Raw genomic sequence first — 17,500 nt, forward strand, 5'->3', positions numbered from 1 at the left:
AAAGACTTCAGATGACTTTTTGTTGTTTCTAATGTAGCAGTTAATTCATAGACTACAACCTGTTAATTATTGATCTGGCTAACCAATAGCGCCCCCTTTCGGCATATTGGCTTCCAACACACACGTCTGCTCACGCGACCACTCAACTTGCAATCTAAAGGACAGTTATTCGACAGGGCAGGAGCTGGAGCACCTGCAGATTTGTAAGCAAAGAGCAACATACTGTTTTTTTATGACTAAAAGTCAGTAAATCTTGAATATTAAGTCTTATTTTGATATGTATACGTTATGTCTGAGCTTTTGTATTTGTTTATATTGTGAAATGTGGTGAATTGGGAAACTTGTTCGTTGACTGTCTCTCGCCCACCCAACGGCAAAGGCTCTATCTTATCTTTACACACGAGGTCTCTCGGGGTTAACTTAATAGCAACGAACCACTGGCTTACAGTGAAGCCCGTTATGCTATTGGACTTACATGTACCGAGTTACTGGTTGACTGTCGGACCAATTAGGGTGCAGGTGTGATTTATTTTCCCGTTTTAAGTCGAACACTCGAAAAACAAAACGACTTCTTATATGCCTCACAATTCAGAACGTCTGTTGGAGAAAACCTGTGCGTCAGAAGATGCTGAAAGCCCTCGGCCAAGTTTTATTCTCATCGGGACTGCCGTCCCCCAAATACACACCAACCGAGAGTAAGGTAAGTGGTGTAGCCGGAACTCGTCATTCGTCACGGTTTTAACTTGGTTAGGGGTCGTTGCCTTAATATCACAACACAGGGTCCATTCCGTTGCCCTGGTGACCATGCAGTCGGGTGGTGGCTAAAGGGCAAGGCAAGGCAAGTTTATTTATATAGCACAATTCATACACCGTGGTAATTCAATGTGCTTCACATAAATACACAACAATGTGCTTCACATACATAAATACACAATGGCAATCCAATGTGCTTCACATAAATAAAACCAAAAGGTCAGTACATGATCATAAAAAACAGTAAATTATAGAAAATAAAAGCATGAGAACATTAAGGCATATTAAACAGTAAAATATAGGAAATAAAAGCATGAAAAGAATAATAAAAATCACTAGTCTACTACAGTAAGCAATAATGCTTCAAAGGAACTGTTCATGGCCAGTTAGCAGAAGGCATCTGAGAAAAGTTTGGTCTTTAGTCTAGATTTAAAACTGAAAGTAGTTGGAGCGTTTTTAATGTCTTCTGGAAGTTGGTTCCAGAGGTGAACCGCATAGTGGCTGAGTGCTGCTTCACCCTGTTTAGTTTGGACAGTGGGTTTTACTAATAGAAATTTATGCTGCGATCTGAGAGATCTGAGTGGTACGTACTGCTGAAACATGTCAGATAGATACTTTGGCCCTATCCCATTAAGTGACTTGAAAACAAGCAGCAGTGCTTTAAAGTCAATCCTGTAACTTACTGGGAGCCAGTGCAGGTATTTCAGTATAGGGGTTATGTGGTCAGTTCTTTTTGTTTTTGTAAGAATTCTGGCTGCTGCATTTTGTATAATTTGAAGCTGTTTAAGGTTTTTTTTTAGAAAGGCCTGTGAACAGCCCAATGCAGTAATCAACCCTACTGGAGATAAAGGCATGAATTAGTTTTCCAAAGTCATCTTTTGACATAAAACCCCTAAGTTTGGCAATGTTTTTGTGATGGTAGAACACAGATTTAGTAATTGCTTTCATGTGGCTGGACACCAATATTTCTGACAGTATCCTTTGCTTTAAGTCCTTTTTTGTTAAGAAGGGTGGCAATCTTACATCTTTCCTCCTTTTTACCAAAAATGATTACTTCAGTTTTGTCTTTGTTTAGCTGGAGAAAGTTCTGAGACATCCAGTGGTCTTAGGGAGCACTTAACTGTCTGTGGCCATGTGTTCTGTTATCTGGCCGTCGCAGAAACGCTGAGCCATCGGCCATGTAGGCCTACCATTCATCTCCGTCCGTTTCCTCAGGGCAAGGACTACAAGATCCGCATTGTGTGTGTGTGTGTGTGTGTGTGTGTTTCCTCAGGGCAAGGACTACGAGATCCGCATTTATGAGACGGCTAACTGGGTGAGCACCTCGCTGAAGGGGATGCAAGGGGATCCGATCATGAAGGAGGGATTCAGTCGACTCTTCAAGTACATCCAGGGGGAGAATGAGACAAGTGAGTCTGTTTATCTCACTAGCTGGTGGATCATGAGAATGAGACAAGTGAGTCTGTTTATCTCACTAGCTGGTGGATCATGAGAATGAGACACATGAGTCTGTTTATCTCCCTAGCTGGTGGGTCATCTTTTCTATCAGACTGAGTTTCAGTAAGCCCCTTATTATAAAGACACAACACGCCTTTTTTTCAAGGCTTGTTGGGCAACACATAGGGGTCTAGTACAGGGAAGTCTGATCGGTTCCATGTAGTGCTTTTCCAAATAATCATACGGTGTGTGTGTGTGTGTGTGTGTGTGTGTGTGTGAGTGTGATCTCTTTAATAGCAGTTTCTGTGGGGTTAAAGAAGGAAATTAAATCCAAAGCAGGCTGTAGGTGTTGAGCTTTTCTGTTTCACAGAATAGACTTCACAGAATAGAGTTCACAGAATAGACTTCATAGAATAGACTTCACAGAATAGACTTCATAGAATAGACTTCACAGAATAGAGTTTATAGAATAGACTTCACAGAATAGAGTTTATAGAATAGAGTTCACAGAATAGAGTTTATAGAATAGACTTCACAAAATAGACTTCATAGAATAGACTTCACAGAATAGACTTCATAGAATAGAGTTCACAGAATAGACTTCACAGAATAGACTTCACAGACTAGACTTCACAGAATAGAGTTCATAGAATAGCTGACTATTGTGTTGCCGTGGTTGCACCTCTCCTCTCTGGTTGTGGTGCAGAGCTGCATGCAGTACCCAAAGGCCTTTTCTGTTTTTAATCATCAAAATCCAATGATTTCTCTTCCTCTGAAAAGAAACGTTTAGCTCTGTAACCAAGGTCAAGCAGACAACCAAGGTCAAGCAGAAACGTTTAGCTCTATAACCAAGGTCGAGGGTCAAGGTCAGGTAGACATGCCAAAAGTCACCAGTTAGTTATTTTCAATCCTTCACTGAAACCCTGGAAAATGCACCAGTGCTGTTTCTCATCATCCTTCTGTGTAGGTGGGCGATTGGGCATTGATACTCACTAATGCTGTTGGTGTGTGTGTGTGTGTGTGTGTGTGTGTGACTGTATGTATATTTTTGTGTGCATGCATGCCTGTGTGTGTGTGTGTGACTGTACGTATGTTTGTGTGTGCATGCATGCTTGTGTGTGTGTGTGTGTGTGTGTGACTTTACGTATGTTTGTGTGTGCATGCATGCCTGTGTGTATGTCTGGTGTGTGTGTGTGTGTGTGTGTGTGTGTGTGTGTGTGTGACTGTACGTATGTTTGTGTGTGCATGCATGCCTGTGTGTATGTGTATGTCTGTGTGTGTGTGTGTGTGTGTGCATGCATGCCTGTGTGTGTGTGTGTGTGTGTGTGTGTGTCCACAGAGGAGAAGGTGGAGATGACGGCTCCTGTGACGTGTCGTGTAGAACCAGGTGCTGGTCCGGCGTGTGAGACCACCTTCACCGTCTCCTTCTTCATCCCTGAGCAGAACCAGGCCGACCCGCCCAAACCCACCAGCCCCGAGGTGTTCATCGAGAACCGGCCCGAGTTCACAGCCTTCGTACGGTACGTCATCATCATCATCATCACATGGTGTCATTGATTAGTTGAGGGTTTCTAACCTTGTCTGCTAAATTACGTGTGTGTGTGTGTGTGCGTGCGTGCGTGTGTGTGCGTGTGTGCGTGCGTGCGTGTGTGTTTCCATCTGAGTGACAGTAGTGTAGGAAGCAGGAAGCTCTTCGTTGGCGTCGTCTTGCTGTTTATTGGCAAACTCTCTGTTCAATCAGACTAATACAGACGGATATAATCACTAGGGGTTTTAATCTTTCCATGACACACGAGGTAAGGGTTAAGGGTTAATGGTTAAAGATTAGGGGTTAAAGGTTAAGGGTTAAAGATTAAGGGTTAAAGGTTAAGGGTTAAAGATTAAGGGTTAAGGGTTAAAGGTTAAGGGTTAAAGGTTAAGGGTTAGAGGTTAAGGGTTAAAGGTTAAAGGTTAAGGGTTAAGGGTGGACACATGTGCTAAGACAGGGAACTGCACATAGTCAAGTACACATATCACACTAACTCAAAATAGAGAACAGAAATACACGCTGACATTAAACACAAATACGCTCTAAATTGGCACATTAAACACATACGTTCTAAATTGGCACATTTATCACAGAATGGAACATTGAACATTCTAACAGGCACACACACAATATTATGGGGTGAACGCTACAGTTACGGTTTATGATTTATACAATTTATGAGCAACAGAATTGGACTCACATCAGTGTGTGTGTGTGTGTGTGTGTGTGTGTGTGTGGATTCACATCAACTAGACTTGGCTCTCTTGTCAAGTCACGCGGTGGCAGTTTTTTTTATCCACCCTATCTACAGTATGAGACATTTGAATCATGTGTCCTGTGTGTCTGCTGGTGGCTGTCTGTCCTGAGACGCAGGAGCAGTGGGATACCATCACTCTTTGTTTCTGTATCCTGTGGTGTTCTCCAGGACGACGAGCAGACACACACACACACACACACACACATATATATATATGCTTTATGAACCACCTAACATCCTGCGTGATCTCCAGGACGTACGGGGGCTTCACCAACGAGCAGACACACACACACACACACACACACACACACACACATATATATATATGCTTTATGAACCACCTCCAGAAGTTCTCTGATGACTCTGCTGTTGTGGGTTGTATCAGGGATGGACAGGAGGGTGAGTACAGGAGCCTGGTGGACAACTTTGTGCAGTGGTGTAGGAATAACCACCTGCAGCTGAACGCCACCAAGACCAAGGAGATGGTGGTGGATTTTAGGAGGTCTCAGCCTCCTCTGCTACCAGTCTCCATCGGGGGTGTCAGTGTGGAGGTGGTCAAAACCTACAAGTACTTAGGAGTTCATCTGGACAGTAAACTGGACTGGTCAGCCAACATAGATGCCATCTATAAGAAGGGTCAGAGCCGGCTCTACTTCCTGAGGAGGCTGAGGTCTTTCAATGTCTGCAACAAACTCCTGCGCATGTTTTACCAGTCTGTTGTTGCTAGTGTCCTTTTTTATGCTGTGGTGTGCTGGGGAGGCAGCATAAAGAAGAGGGATGCAGGGCGACTAGACAGGCTGGTGAGAAGGGCAGGAGCTGTTGTTGGCATGGAACTGGACTGCCTAACATCAGTGGCGGAGAAAAGGACATTGAGTAGGCTGCTGACCATCTTGGACAATGACCACCACCCACTTCACAGTACTATTAACGGACAGAGGAGCATTTTCAGTGGCAGACTCCTGTCACTGTCATGCTCATCGGACAGGCTGAGAAAGTCCTTTGTCCCCAGGGCCATCCAGCTTTTTAATGCCACACAGAAGGGGAGGGGGAGGGAGATGGACTTCTCTGCATGAGTCTTCCTCAGTCTCCCCTCCTCTTCTCAGCTCTTAATTTTTCCATCCCACTGTCCATCTTTTTATCTTTTTATCTTTTTACTCTTTTACTGGCTACACTAGCCCATTGCACAGTCTTTACTATTTATATCACTTTGCACTATCCTCACACACACAAGCACAAGTACTCTATCTTTGCACTATCCACACAAGCACATGAACACTATCTCTCTGCACTCTTTGCACTACTTTCCTTGTGGACATCAACACTGACACAATCAATGCACACTGTAATATCTGTATAATATCTGTATACACCCCACTCCCTGTGAACGTTTTTCCCTATGTGTATTGTTTTTCTACTGTGATTTGTGTATGTATGTGTGTGAGTTAAGTTAAGTGTATTAGCTACTGGATGACCTAAATTTCCTTCGGGATTAATAAAGTATCCATCTATCTATCTATCTATCTAACATCCTGCGTGATCTCCAGGACGTACGGGGGCTTCACCAACGAGCAGACGGTCCGTGAGGAGTACCTGAAGCTGGCCGAGAGTCTCCGCAGAGACGGGGTGCAGTTCCGTGAGGAACCGTACTACAGGGTAGGGTACGACCCCCCCTTCAAGCTCACCAACCGCAGGAACGAGGTCTGGCTCCTGCAGTAGGGTCCAGTGGGAGACGGCAGGGACTACAGGGAGCAGGAAGGGCCAAAAGAGGCAAGAGGACGCCTAGGACCAGGAGTCCACTTTGAGCGTTTCATGGGGTGGATGCTGTGTGCAAATTAGCCATAGGTGAAGAGATTATTCACTTATCTGATCTGCTATTAAAAATTCAGCTTCAGCTCCAAAGATCATCTGTGTTTCAGATTTACATACATTGAAATGGGATTTATTTTTTTAGAAGTACAAGGTGTACAATTTTGATCAAATGCTCTTATATTTAAATATAACCCATTTTAATTTCACATTGAGATGACACTGCAAGTTGACGAAATTAAGTATGGGTGTGTCATCACGATCATAATATATATTTTTGTAATCATCAGTGTTAGCTGCTGTAATGGTTAATCGTGTTAATAAACATATTTTACGATTATTTCTGTTTTACGTGTTCTCACTCTTTTTTAGCATAGGTTTTCGGTTACTGGGTTAGGGATAAAAAAACAAAACAGAAGTAGGCTAAATTCATTCATTTGTACGCCTATACTACACACATATTCAGATACCCTATCTGATATCTGTACGTGCTTTTACATCGCTGACCGTTTAAGATAAGACTGGAATCAAAACGATGAAAGTTGGGACTTGTAATGTGTATGTAATACATTAAAACGTTGTGTAAAAACAAGTTATGAAAACATGATTCAGCCAATGGGAATCCTCGCCCCCGAGAGACGTTACACAAGTTGGCTTGTAACGTGAGGAGCAACCCGGAAATGGATGTAAACAACCACCTATCGCTGCAGTGAAGCTCCGGTGCGAGATTGAACGCAGAAAGCCACGTTTTGTAAGTTGTACTTAAATTGCCTAAAACTCCCTTTTTAAATTTGTTCTGTTCGTGGTAAAAACAATGGAGTTAATTTAGTTTACAGCTCCACGATCGGCTTGCAACCAAACTGCATGGACGTTATCTTATCTCTGGTGCTAGTGAGTGAGTGAACAGGTGTAATTAAGAGCTGTTGTTGCCTACATTGCCAGCCAACATAGTTGCAATCTCCTGTTATCTCTTTCATGTGAAATTAATTTGTCACGAATCTGTTGGTTGATTAGATTCAAGTGACTGGCGCGAGGCTACATCTGGGTTGAAGATGCTTAAGACCATCGGACAAGCTCTGTTTTCAACAGGACTGCAGTACCCCAAGCACTCAAATCTTGAGAGTAAGGTAAGGGGTCGTGTGTGTGTGTGTGTGTGTGTGGTAAGGGGTCGGGCATTAAGGAATTGTGGAACGTTAAGGCCACTTGTTATCGCGCGCTGCATTCTCAGACGATTGTCATCTTGGGTTGTGGTTGGCGGGCTCGAGACATCTCAAAAAAGCCGAATGATCACTACGGTAACTGATAACGACAGCAGGTGTCGCAAGTCACAACACTAACCCGCGGTTGACCTCTCTCTCTCTCTCTCTCTCTCTCTCTCTCTCTCTCTCTCTCTCTCTCTCTCTCTCTCTCTGTCCCAGGGCGAAGACTACGAGGTCCGCACGTATGAGGTCACCAACTGGGTGAGCACCACGCTGACGGGCATGGAGTTGGACCCAGCGATGAATGCGGGATTCAGAAGACTCTTCAAATACATTCAGGGCGAGAACGAGAGAAGTAAGCGCCTTGTACTCTACCTCATTGTTTTGTCAGATGACCTTGGGCTAAAGGTAAATAGCCTACTTCTCCCCTCCGTTTAGGGTTAAGATTATGGCCAGTGGAAGTTAGGTTTCACTGCTTTCATTGATAGTTGGTGGCATCATCTACTGGTTTGGTTGTATTATATGAATTACCCTTATGGGCAATGCTTCAGGTTTCTTTGCCAGATGCCTGCTTCTTTCTTATAAGCGTGTGTATGTGTGTGTGTGTGTGTGTGTCCACAGAGGAGAAGGTGGAGATGACGGCTCCTGTGACGTGTCGTGTAGAACCAGGTGCTGGTCCGGCGTGTGAGACCACCTTCACCGTCTCCTTCTTCATCCCCGAGCAGAACCAGGCCGACCCGCCCAAACCCACCAACCCCGAGGTGTTCATCGAGAACCGGCCCGAGTTCACAGCCTTCGTACGGTACGTCATCATCACCATCATCACATGGTCATTGATTAGTTCACAGCCTTCGTAGGGTACGTCATCATCATCATCATCATCATCATCACATGGTGTCATTGATTAGTTCACAGCCTTCGTACGGTACGTCATCATCATCATCATCATCATCATCACATGGTGCCATTGATTAGTTCACAGCCTTCGTAGGGTACACCCACCTGCCACTGTAATGATGTCACTATGATGACATCGCTGTAATGACATCGCTGTGATGATCGGATGTCCTGTAATTAACATTGTGGTTAATTGGATGTCCTTTAATTAACATTGGGATTAATTGGATGCCATTTAATTAACATTGGGGTTAATTGGATGTCCTTTAATTAACATTGGGGTTAATTGGATGTCCTGTAATTAACATTGGGGTTAATTGGATGTCCTGTACTTAACACTGAGACAGCCTTTCGTATGTGTTTACATGGGCCTGTTAACACAGAGATTAATTACAACAGAGATAATTAACATCTGAATAGAATTCTCTTATTTTAATACATAATTATAATTAACATCTAAACAGAATACTGTTATTAGATCGCATGGAGGCTAAGATTCATTCAGCATTTATTCAAAGGGTCTCAAAACAAACCCAATTCTATACATTTTCTCAGTGTGTGTGTATATATATAGTTGTAGACATTTTTGTCCAAATATGTAGTTTACAATAGCCCTGAATTATTTTGTTTATGTCTTGTAATATATTATTCCTATATTTGCATATTTATCTAATTTATCTGGTATTTTAGTTATTTGCTCATATATCTTTAGGCCTGCATTTGATTGGACTATTGGAAATTTGTCAATTGACTAATTTAGATTGAACATCATACCCTGGTGGTAAGAATTGGTATAGGCGTCACCAGGCCCGGCTCCCCAGGAGAGTCGCTTGGTAGCCAAATGTCCAGTCTAGTGGCTGGTAAAGATATAACCACTTCTAGTGGCTGGTAAAGATATATACGGTTTATTTTTTTTACCACTTTTGATGCTAGCTTGGCTTTTAGTTTACTTTGGGTTATTGTCTGAGTTTACAAATCGTTTAAGTTCACCTCCTTTTGAGCCAATAAGTGGATTACATTTTTGCGAGATTGGAGTGTCTAAAGTGCGTGCAAATCTACAACCTGCTCACCAGACCCACGGCCTTCACTGGATCTTGGATTTAGAAAGATTTGAAACTACAGAAAGGCAGCGACATATACTGGACACACACACACACACACACACACACACACACACACACACATATATATATATGCTTTAGAACCACCTAACATCCTGCCTGTTCTCCAGGACGTACGGGGGCTTCACCAACGAGCAGACACACACACACACACACACACACACACACATATATATATATGCTTTATGAATCACCTAACATCCTGCCTGTTCTCCAGGACGTACGGGGGCTTCAGTCGAGAGCAGACGGTCCGTGAGGAGCACCTGAAGCTGGCTGAGAGTCTCCGCAGAGACGGGGTGCCGTTCCGCGAGGAACCGTACTACAGAGCGGGGTACGACAGCCCCTTCAAGCTCACCAACCGCAGGAACGAAGTCTGGCTCCTGCAGTAGGGTCCAGTGGGAGACGGCAGGGACTACAGGAGCCAGGAAGGGCCAAAAGAGGCAAGGACTTGCAGCTGTAGTTCGAGGTCAAGGGTCGGCCTTGAGGTGTTTTATTGGCCTGATGCTGTTGAAGTCGCCGTGAGTCAAGTGACTCATCTAAACAGTAACTAACCCGAGATGACTTAAGATCATAACGCATAACGTCATGAAGCAGCTGACACACTTGTGAGGGGGTATTAAATGATTGTTAGGGGGTAATAAATGATTGTTAGGGGTATTAAATGATTGTTAGGGGGTATTAAATGATTGTTAGGCGGTATTAAATGATTGTTAGGGGGTATTAAATGATTGTTAGGGGGTATTACATGATTGTTAGGGGGTATTAAATGATTGTTAGGGGTATTACATTATTGTTAGGGGTATTACATTATTGTTAGGGGTATTAAATGATTGTGAAGGGCAGAGGCCTTTCTTAGGTGTGTGCCTTAGCCTTAAAGGTCACTTTAAGGTCGCTTGTCTGTGTTTTATGCAAAGGGCAAATGTTAAAGGGAGATTGTAATATATGTTAAGGCTACTACTTAATGTGAAACTGTTTAATACTGTCTGAGGTCACATACTTCTCGGTGGCCACACACACACACACACACACACACAGCCCTGTGTACTGTTTACGGATGAGGGTTCATTTTCATTGCCTCATGATTTCGCATTTGTGGGGTAGATGTGACACTTTGAAGGAAATTTGTATCAATTAATCGCTGTGATCAGTGTATTTATACAGATCAATTAATCGCTGTGATCAGTGTATTTATATAGATCAATTAATCGCTGTGATCAGTGTATTTATATAGATGTTATCAGAGCTGCCAACAAACTACTCTTTACTGCAGGTATAATAAATATATTTACCATTCATGATATGTTGGTTTGCTTTCTTTACTGCAGGTATAATAAATATATTTACCATTTCATGATATGTTGGTTTGCTTTCTTTACTGCAGGTATAATAAATATATTTACCATTTCATGATATGTTGGTTTGCTTTCTTTACTGCAGGTATAATAAATATATTTACCATTTCATGATATGTTGGTTTGCTTTCTTTACTGCAGGTATAATAAATATATTTACCATTTCATCTGATATTTACTCCTTTCTTCTGCGGGGCGGCGGAGGAGGAAATAGTTCCCTCCCTGTCTGTCTCTCCTTCTCTCTTCTCCCTCTCTCTTCTTCTCTCTCCTCCCTCTCTCTCTCCTCTCCTTCTCTCTCTCTCTCTCTTGGCTCAGTGAGTGCTGATGTCTGGTGTGTTCTGATGTGGTCTAATGTGGTCCAGTCTGTTCTTGTGTGGTCTGGTGTGTTCTGAAGTGGTCTGGTCTGATGTGGTGTGTTCTAATGTGGTCCAGTCTGTTCTGATGTGGTCTGTTCTGTTCTGATGTGGTCTGATGCGGTCTGGTCTAATGTGGTCTAGTCTGTTCTGATGTGGTCTTCCCTCAGACATCCTCTCTGCTCTGCCGTCGCTGCCTAAGTCACCAGGGCTATTTTTGACAGGATTGCCTGAAGATCAAGTTCAGTCTGCAGGAGGGAAAAGCTTTTAGTGTTGCGTGTGAGTGAGTGTGTGTGTGTGTGTGTGTGTGTTAGAGTCAGGGGTGTGTGTGAGTGTGTGAGAGAGAGTGTATGTGTGTGTGTGTGTGTGTGTGTGTGTGTGTGTATAGGCTGTAGGAAGACAGTGTTCATGTGAAAGGAAGTATAGGAAGAGTGTGTTTGTGTGGTGCGCTGGAAGCAGGTGCAGGAAAAGAGAGTGTGTGTGTGTGTGTGTCATCGACTGCTATCTAATTTGGTGCGTGGTGGTGCTGTGTGTGTGTGTGTGTGTGTGTGTGTGGTGGTGATGCTGTGCGAGTGGTACTGTGCTGTCGGAGTGTGTGTCTGTGTGAGTGGTGGTGATGCTGTGCTGTCGGAGTGTGTGTGTGTGTGTGTGTGTGTGTGTGTATGTGTGTGTGTGTGGTACTGTGCTGTCGGAGTATGTGTGTGTGTGTGTGTGTTTGTGGTACTGTGCTGTCGGAGTGAGTGTGTGTGTGTGTGTGTGTGTGTGTGTGGTACTGTGCTGTCGGAGTGTGTGTGTGTGTGTGTGTGTGTGTGTGGTACTGTGCTGTCGGAGTGTGTGTGTGTGGTACTGTGCTGTCGGAGTGTGTGTGTGTGTGTGTGTGTGTGTGTGTGTGTGGTACTGTGCTGTCGGAGTGTGTGTGTGTGTGTGTGTGTGTGTGTGTGTGTGTGTGTGTGGTACTGTGCTGTCGGAGTGACAAATGAACAGCCTGCATGATTATGCAGCAGCTCCCAGCAGAGGGTCCACACTGGACACGGCACCAATCCAATCTGTGTGTGTGTGTGTGTGTGTGTGTGTCTGAAGGGGAGAGAGAGAGAGGCTCGACCACACAGTCATATACACACACACCCCTGACTCACACACACAGTCATATACACACACACACACCTGACTTACAGCTTGCATTGAATTGCCCTGCTGTAGATTTATTTAAATGAAGTTACAGTCTACCTGTTGGATTCTTGTGTGTGTGTGTGTGTGTGTGTGTGTGTGTGTGTGTGTGTGTGTGTGAGTGAGAGAGAGACCACAGCAGACTAAACAGTGCACACACACTTCTGACGTCTACCAAGTTTGAGCCTGAGAAAAAGACTTTGTCTTACAGCATATTCTAGTGTGTGTGTGTGTGTGTGTATGTCTTGTAGCATCTTGTGATTTGTGTGTGTGTGTGTGTGTGTATGAGTTTGAAGATGCCACGGGGCCTCATAAAAGATGGCCCTCCCAGGAACCTTCTAGATGACGGATGACCTCGATGCCATGGCAACGGTCCTAATGAGGTTGTCACTCCTAGTGCTGGCTGACAGGTGGCCGTGAATCAGGAGTGGTGGGAGCAGTCACACACACACACACACACACACACACACACACACACACACACACACACACACACACACACACACACACACACACACACACACACACACACACACACACACAGACACACAGTCACATCAGGAGTGGTGGGAGCAGTCACACACACACACACACACACACACACACACACACACACACACAGACACACAGTCACATCAGGAGTGGTGGGAGCAGAGGGTCACACACACACACACACACAGTCACACACACACAGACACACACACACACACACAGACACACAGTCACATCAGGAGTGGTGGGAGCAGAGGGTCACACACACACACACACACAGTCACACACAGACACACAGTCACATCAGGAGTGGTGGGAGCAGAGGGTCACACACACACACACACACACACACAGACACACACATCAGGAGTGGTGGGAGCAGAGGGTCACACACACACACACACACACACACAGACACACACATCAGGAGTGGTGGGAGCAGAGGGTCACACACACACACACACACACACACACACACACACACACACCAGGAGTGGTGAAGGCGTCACGAGAGAAACGTCACGTCACAAAACAGTCACAGAGTCACACAGAGTGTTTTCAAAGATCAGCAGGCTTTATTACACAGATCAACAAGAGAGTTATCAGCCTGTTTCTGCCTACGCCTCAACTCTTCATCATCATCATCATCCTCCTCCTCTTCATCTCCCCGTCCTCTTTTTAAAACCTCAGAGAGCCCAACACGCCCTTAACCCCTAAATCACCTGCCCCCCTCCTGGGCCAGTGGTGGTGGGTGTGTGTGGGTGTGTGTGGGGGGGTCTGACCACAGCCTCCCTATTCTAAAATAAATAGTCTACAAAAGAAAGCCGTTTCCCTTTCAGGGGGGGGGGGGGTCTGAAAAAATGTACAAAGTCGTCTGAAAATAAGTTGAAATGTTACTTCAAACTATTGTCTCTATATTTCCATAAAAAAACGGCGGTACAAAAGCGGAGCGGAGCGGAGGAGAAAGATCCGAGCAGAACCGATGTCGGGGGACTGAGAACTAGTGTGTTAGCGGAGACCGCTAGTCTGATGGCTAAGCAGTGTTTTAGTCGCGTTAATGAGCTGGTGAAGCGGCACACACACACACACACTCTACGCTCTGAGGCGCAGTGCTGTGTTTCTCCAGCAGGGGGCCGTTAGCACACACACACACTCCACGCTCTGAGGCGCAGTGCTGTGTTTCTCCAGCAGGGGGCCTTTAGCACACACACTCTTTGGTAAGCAGAAAAGTCACCCCAACCCATGACAACATGACTCTTACTGTTAATCATCGTTAATGAGCCTAATTTATTAATTAAGCTTTAATTAATAATGAATTAAACAAGCTTTAATTAATAATGAATTAAACAAGCTTAATTAATGATGAATTAAACAAGCTTAATTAATGATCTTCCTTCACCACCTCTCCCAACACAGGGTCCATCTTCAGGAGAGTCGCTCGCACTCAGAGACTTTTAAACACACATTTAAAAACAACCTAAAACTAACAGAAGACATTAACATGAAACATCAACAGTGCAAAACCACACACACACACACACACACACACACGCAAAAAAAACCACATAGGTCTCTCTGTGGGGGCACTGTAATTGTCCTCTTAAACCCCCTCCAGTGTGTGTGTGTGTGTGTGTGTGTGTGTGTGTGTGTGTGTGTGTGTGTGTGTGTGAGTGAGAGAGTGTGTGCACTGCTGGCTGCTTCTCCAACCAAGGCGGCCTCCACGCTGCCTCAATGCATTCTGGGAGGAGGCGATAGCGCCGAGCGCAGCTTCACCGTCTGCGCTAATGCACACTCAAGTCACACTTGTTCAGTTGTGTGTGTGTGTGTGTGTGTGTGTGTGTGTGTGTGTGTGTGTGTGTGTCTCCCGCTGCAGCAGGCCTAACTGGCCTCGTCGCCCCCCCCTATTGTCAGGTTCTCACACCACGCCAGTCAGTCGCCGGTTCCTTTACGGAACGAGTCAAAACAGAGAAACAGGAAGAGAAAACAAACGGATCAAACGCCAGGATGACAGACTAAAGAAGTCAAACGCCGAACGCCAGGATGACAGACTAAAGAAGTCAAACGCCGAACGCCAGGATGACAGACTAAAGAAGTCAAACGCCGAACGCCAGGATGACAGACTAAAAGAAGTCTGCTGTCAAACACAGGAGAGAAGAAAAATGAAAAGAAATGAGATGATTTAGTGTTCTGTCTGTTTGGACCGGGTGCTGGTCCACTGGAGGTCAGGGTTCAGGGTTCTGGTCCATTGGAGGTCAGAGGTCAGAGGTCTCCACAGAACCCCAGAACCGCTGGGCGTCAGGGACTCAGGACCACCCCTCATAAAATCCTGGAGTGGAACCGGTCCACTCACGGGCCGTCCCTGTAGCCATGGAGACGCCCACCCCACTGTCCATTCCCTGTAGCCATGGAGATGCCCACCCCACTGTCCATTCCCTGTAGCCATGGAAACGCCCACCCCACTGTCCATTCCCTGTAGCCATGGAGATGCCCACCCCACTGTCCATTCCCTGTAGCCATGGAAACGCCCACCCCACTGTCCAGGGTGGTCTGCTGGCGTCCTGAGTCATAGCTGGGGGGCGGGTCTTAGCTGCTCTCCTCCAGTAGGGCGGCGCCGGCGTCCTGAGGCGGGGGCGGGGTGGCGTTGCCCGCGGCGACCTCCTCGGCGGTCTCGCCCTCGCGCTCGCAGATGACGGTCATGGGGCTGCCCAGCAGGCGGCAGCGGGCGTTGTACCTGCTGCTGGCGGCCGAGGGAGGCGTGCGCGAGCGACCGTGTTTGGGCCCCGCCAGCGAGGAAGAGGAGGAGGAGGGCGAGGAGGAGGAGCGTGAGGGAGACAGCCCCTCGCCCCGCATCCACGTCTCCGTGGCCATCTTGCTGTGCGCGGGCGAGCCACCGGGCGGGCTGTCGTAGGGTGTGTGTGTGGGTGTGTGTGTGGGTGTGTGTGTGGGGCTCTCGGTCCTGTGGCAGCGCGGGTCGGTGGAGCGCAGGAGCTCGGCGGCGGACATGCGGGCGCTGCCCTCGGGGCGACTGCCCTTCTTGAGCAGCAGGGCCTTGAACGTGTCGCTGCTCGTGGCCGACTTGCGCAGGCTGCGCTGGATGGGGCTCTGTTGCCGTGACAACGACCCGGCCGAGGGCGGGGTCAGCCCCAGGCCTGGCACCGCCCCTGCGGTGGGCGTGACTGGCGGAGAGGGGGCGTGGCCTTGTGAGCGTGACTCCTCCTCTGACTCACGCCGTCCCAGGATCTTCCTCTTGGACCTGTGGGGAAGAGGAGGAGTCAGAAGAGATACGACACACACACACACACACACAGCACTAACACACACACACACACACACAGCACTAACACACACACACACACACAGCACTAACACACACACACACACACACACACACACACACACACACAGCACTAACACACACACACACAGCACTAACACACACACACACACATACACACACACACACACACACAGCACTAACACACACACACACACAGCACTAACACACACACACCTAACACACACACACACACACACACACACACACACACACACACACACACACACACACACACACACACACACACACACACATCTCCTGAACTCCTACAGGCTTGTTCTAAGTTTTATTCAGACAGGGTTACTGAATAAGTATGGGAGTGAGTATCTGTGTGAGTATGTGAGTATGTGTGTGAGTATCTGAGTGAGTATGTGTGTGAGTGAGTATGTGAGTGAGTATGTGTGTGTGTGTGTGAGTATGTGAGTGAGTATCTGAGTGAGTATGTGAGTGAGTATGTGTGTGAGTATGTGTGTGAGTAAGTATGTGTGTGAGTGAGTATGTGTGTGTGTGTGTGAGTATGTGAGTGAGTATCTGAGTGAGTGAGTATGTGTGTGAGTATGTGTGTGAGTATGTGAGTGAGTATGTGTGTGTGAGTATGTGTGTGAGTATGTGTGTGAGTATGTGAGTGAGTATGTGTGTGAGTATGTGTGTGAGTATGTGTGTGAGTATCTGAGTGAGTATCTGAGTGAGTATGTGTGTGAGTATGTGAGTGAGTATGTGAGTGAGTATGTGAATCTACGCAGCAGTCCCGTGTTCAGAGTGTTTCCCTGAGGCTGTGCCCCGTTCACACTGGACTGAGTGGCAGACTCATTTTTCCCTGTGTGTGTGTGTGTGTGTGTGTGTGCGTGTGCTGTGGGGAGACGATTCTCCCTATAGATTTTTAGTCCTCTTCTCCAGTCATTAAATCAACACGCTGCTCAGGGTTAAGGTGGGTGAGGCTTAAAGCAGACACAGGTGTGTGTGTGTGTGTGTGTGTGTGTGTGTGTGTGGCAGGAAGAGGGATGGACAGGGGTGGGAGTGGTGGAGCCCCAGTCTTTATTCAGATGCAATCTCGTAAAAGCCCCCCAGGGGTGTGTGTGTGTGTGTGTGTGTGTGTGGGGGGGGGGGGGGGGGGGGGCTTTTAGTGAAAACTGCACACGCTGCATTTCTATAGGCTCCAACAGCACCGAACAGTCACATCGGGGGAGATTAATCAGCCGAGGACGCTGGGACACACACACACACACACACACACACACACACACACACACACACACACACACACAGCCGAGGACGCTGGGACGCTGGGACACACACACACA

General features: G+C 46.4%; 3 protein-coding genes across 5 annotated transcripts in view; 2 read left to right on the plus strand and 1 right to left on the minus strand.

The window, feature by feature from the left end:
- Positions 1–96: 96 nt before the first annotated feature.
- Positions 97–6,621, plus strand: LOC105891545 (heme-binding protein 2-like). Its single transcript, XM_012817718.3, has 5 exons — positions 97–203; positions 593–700; positions 2,027–2,162; positions 3,530–3,710; positions 6,020–6,621. Exons 2-5 carry the CDS (start codon positions 626–628, stop codon positions 6,189–6,191), a joined length of 564 nt encoding a protein of 187 aa, XP_012673172.2. The 5' UTR covers positions 97–203; positions 593–625; the 3' UTR covers positions 6,192–6,621.
- Positions 6,622–6,902: 281 nt separating this feature from the next.
- On the plus strand, positions 6,903–10,791 carry LOC105891544 (heme-binding protein 2-like). 3 transcript variants are annotated; one of them, XM_012817717.3, is made up of 5 exons: positions 6,903–7,032; positions 7,296–7,408; positions 7,700–7,835; positions 8,102–8,282; positions 9,716–10,791. In XM_012817717.3, the coding sequence occupies exons 2-5, from the start codon at positions 7,334–7,336 to the stop codon at positions 9,885–9,887; spliced, it is 564 nt and encodes a 187-aa protein (XP_012673171.2). In that variant the 5' UTR covers positions 6,903–7,032; positions 7,296–7,333; the 3' UTR covers positions 9,888–10,791. The 3 variants fall into 3 exon arrangements, with proteins under 3 accessions (XP_012673171.2, XP_031438072.1, XP_031438071.1); XM_031582212.2 differs by lacking the exons at positions 6,903–7,032; positions 9,716–10,791 and adding exons at positions 7,066–7,176; positions 9,609–9,701; XM_031582211.2 differs by lacking the exon at positions 6,903–7,032 and adding an exon at positions 7,071–7,176.
- A 4,544-nt stretch (positions 10,792–15,335) lies between these two features.
- nhsl1b (NHS-like 1b) overlaps positions 15,336–17,500 on the minus strand; it is an 82,744-nt gene continuing 80,579 nt past the window's right edge. The window contains exon 10 of the mRNA XM_042709892.1: positions 15,336–16,115. Within this exon, the coding sequence (XP_042565826.1) occupies positions 15,446–16,115 (670 nt within the window). The 3' untranslated portion in view covers positions 15,336–15,445. The remainder of the gene's footprint in view (positions 16,116–17,500) is intronic.

This window comes from Clupea harengus, chromosome 15, assembly GCF_900700415.2.
Source record: "Clupea harengus chromosome 15, Ch_v2.0.2, whole genome shotgun sequence".
Lineage (NCBI taxonomy): Eukaryota > Metazoa > Chordata > Actinopteri > Clupeiformes > Clupeidae > Clupea > Clupea harengus.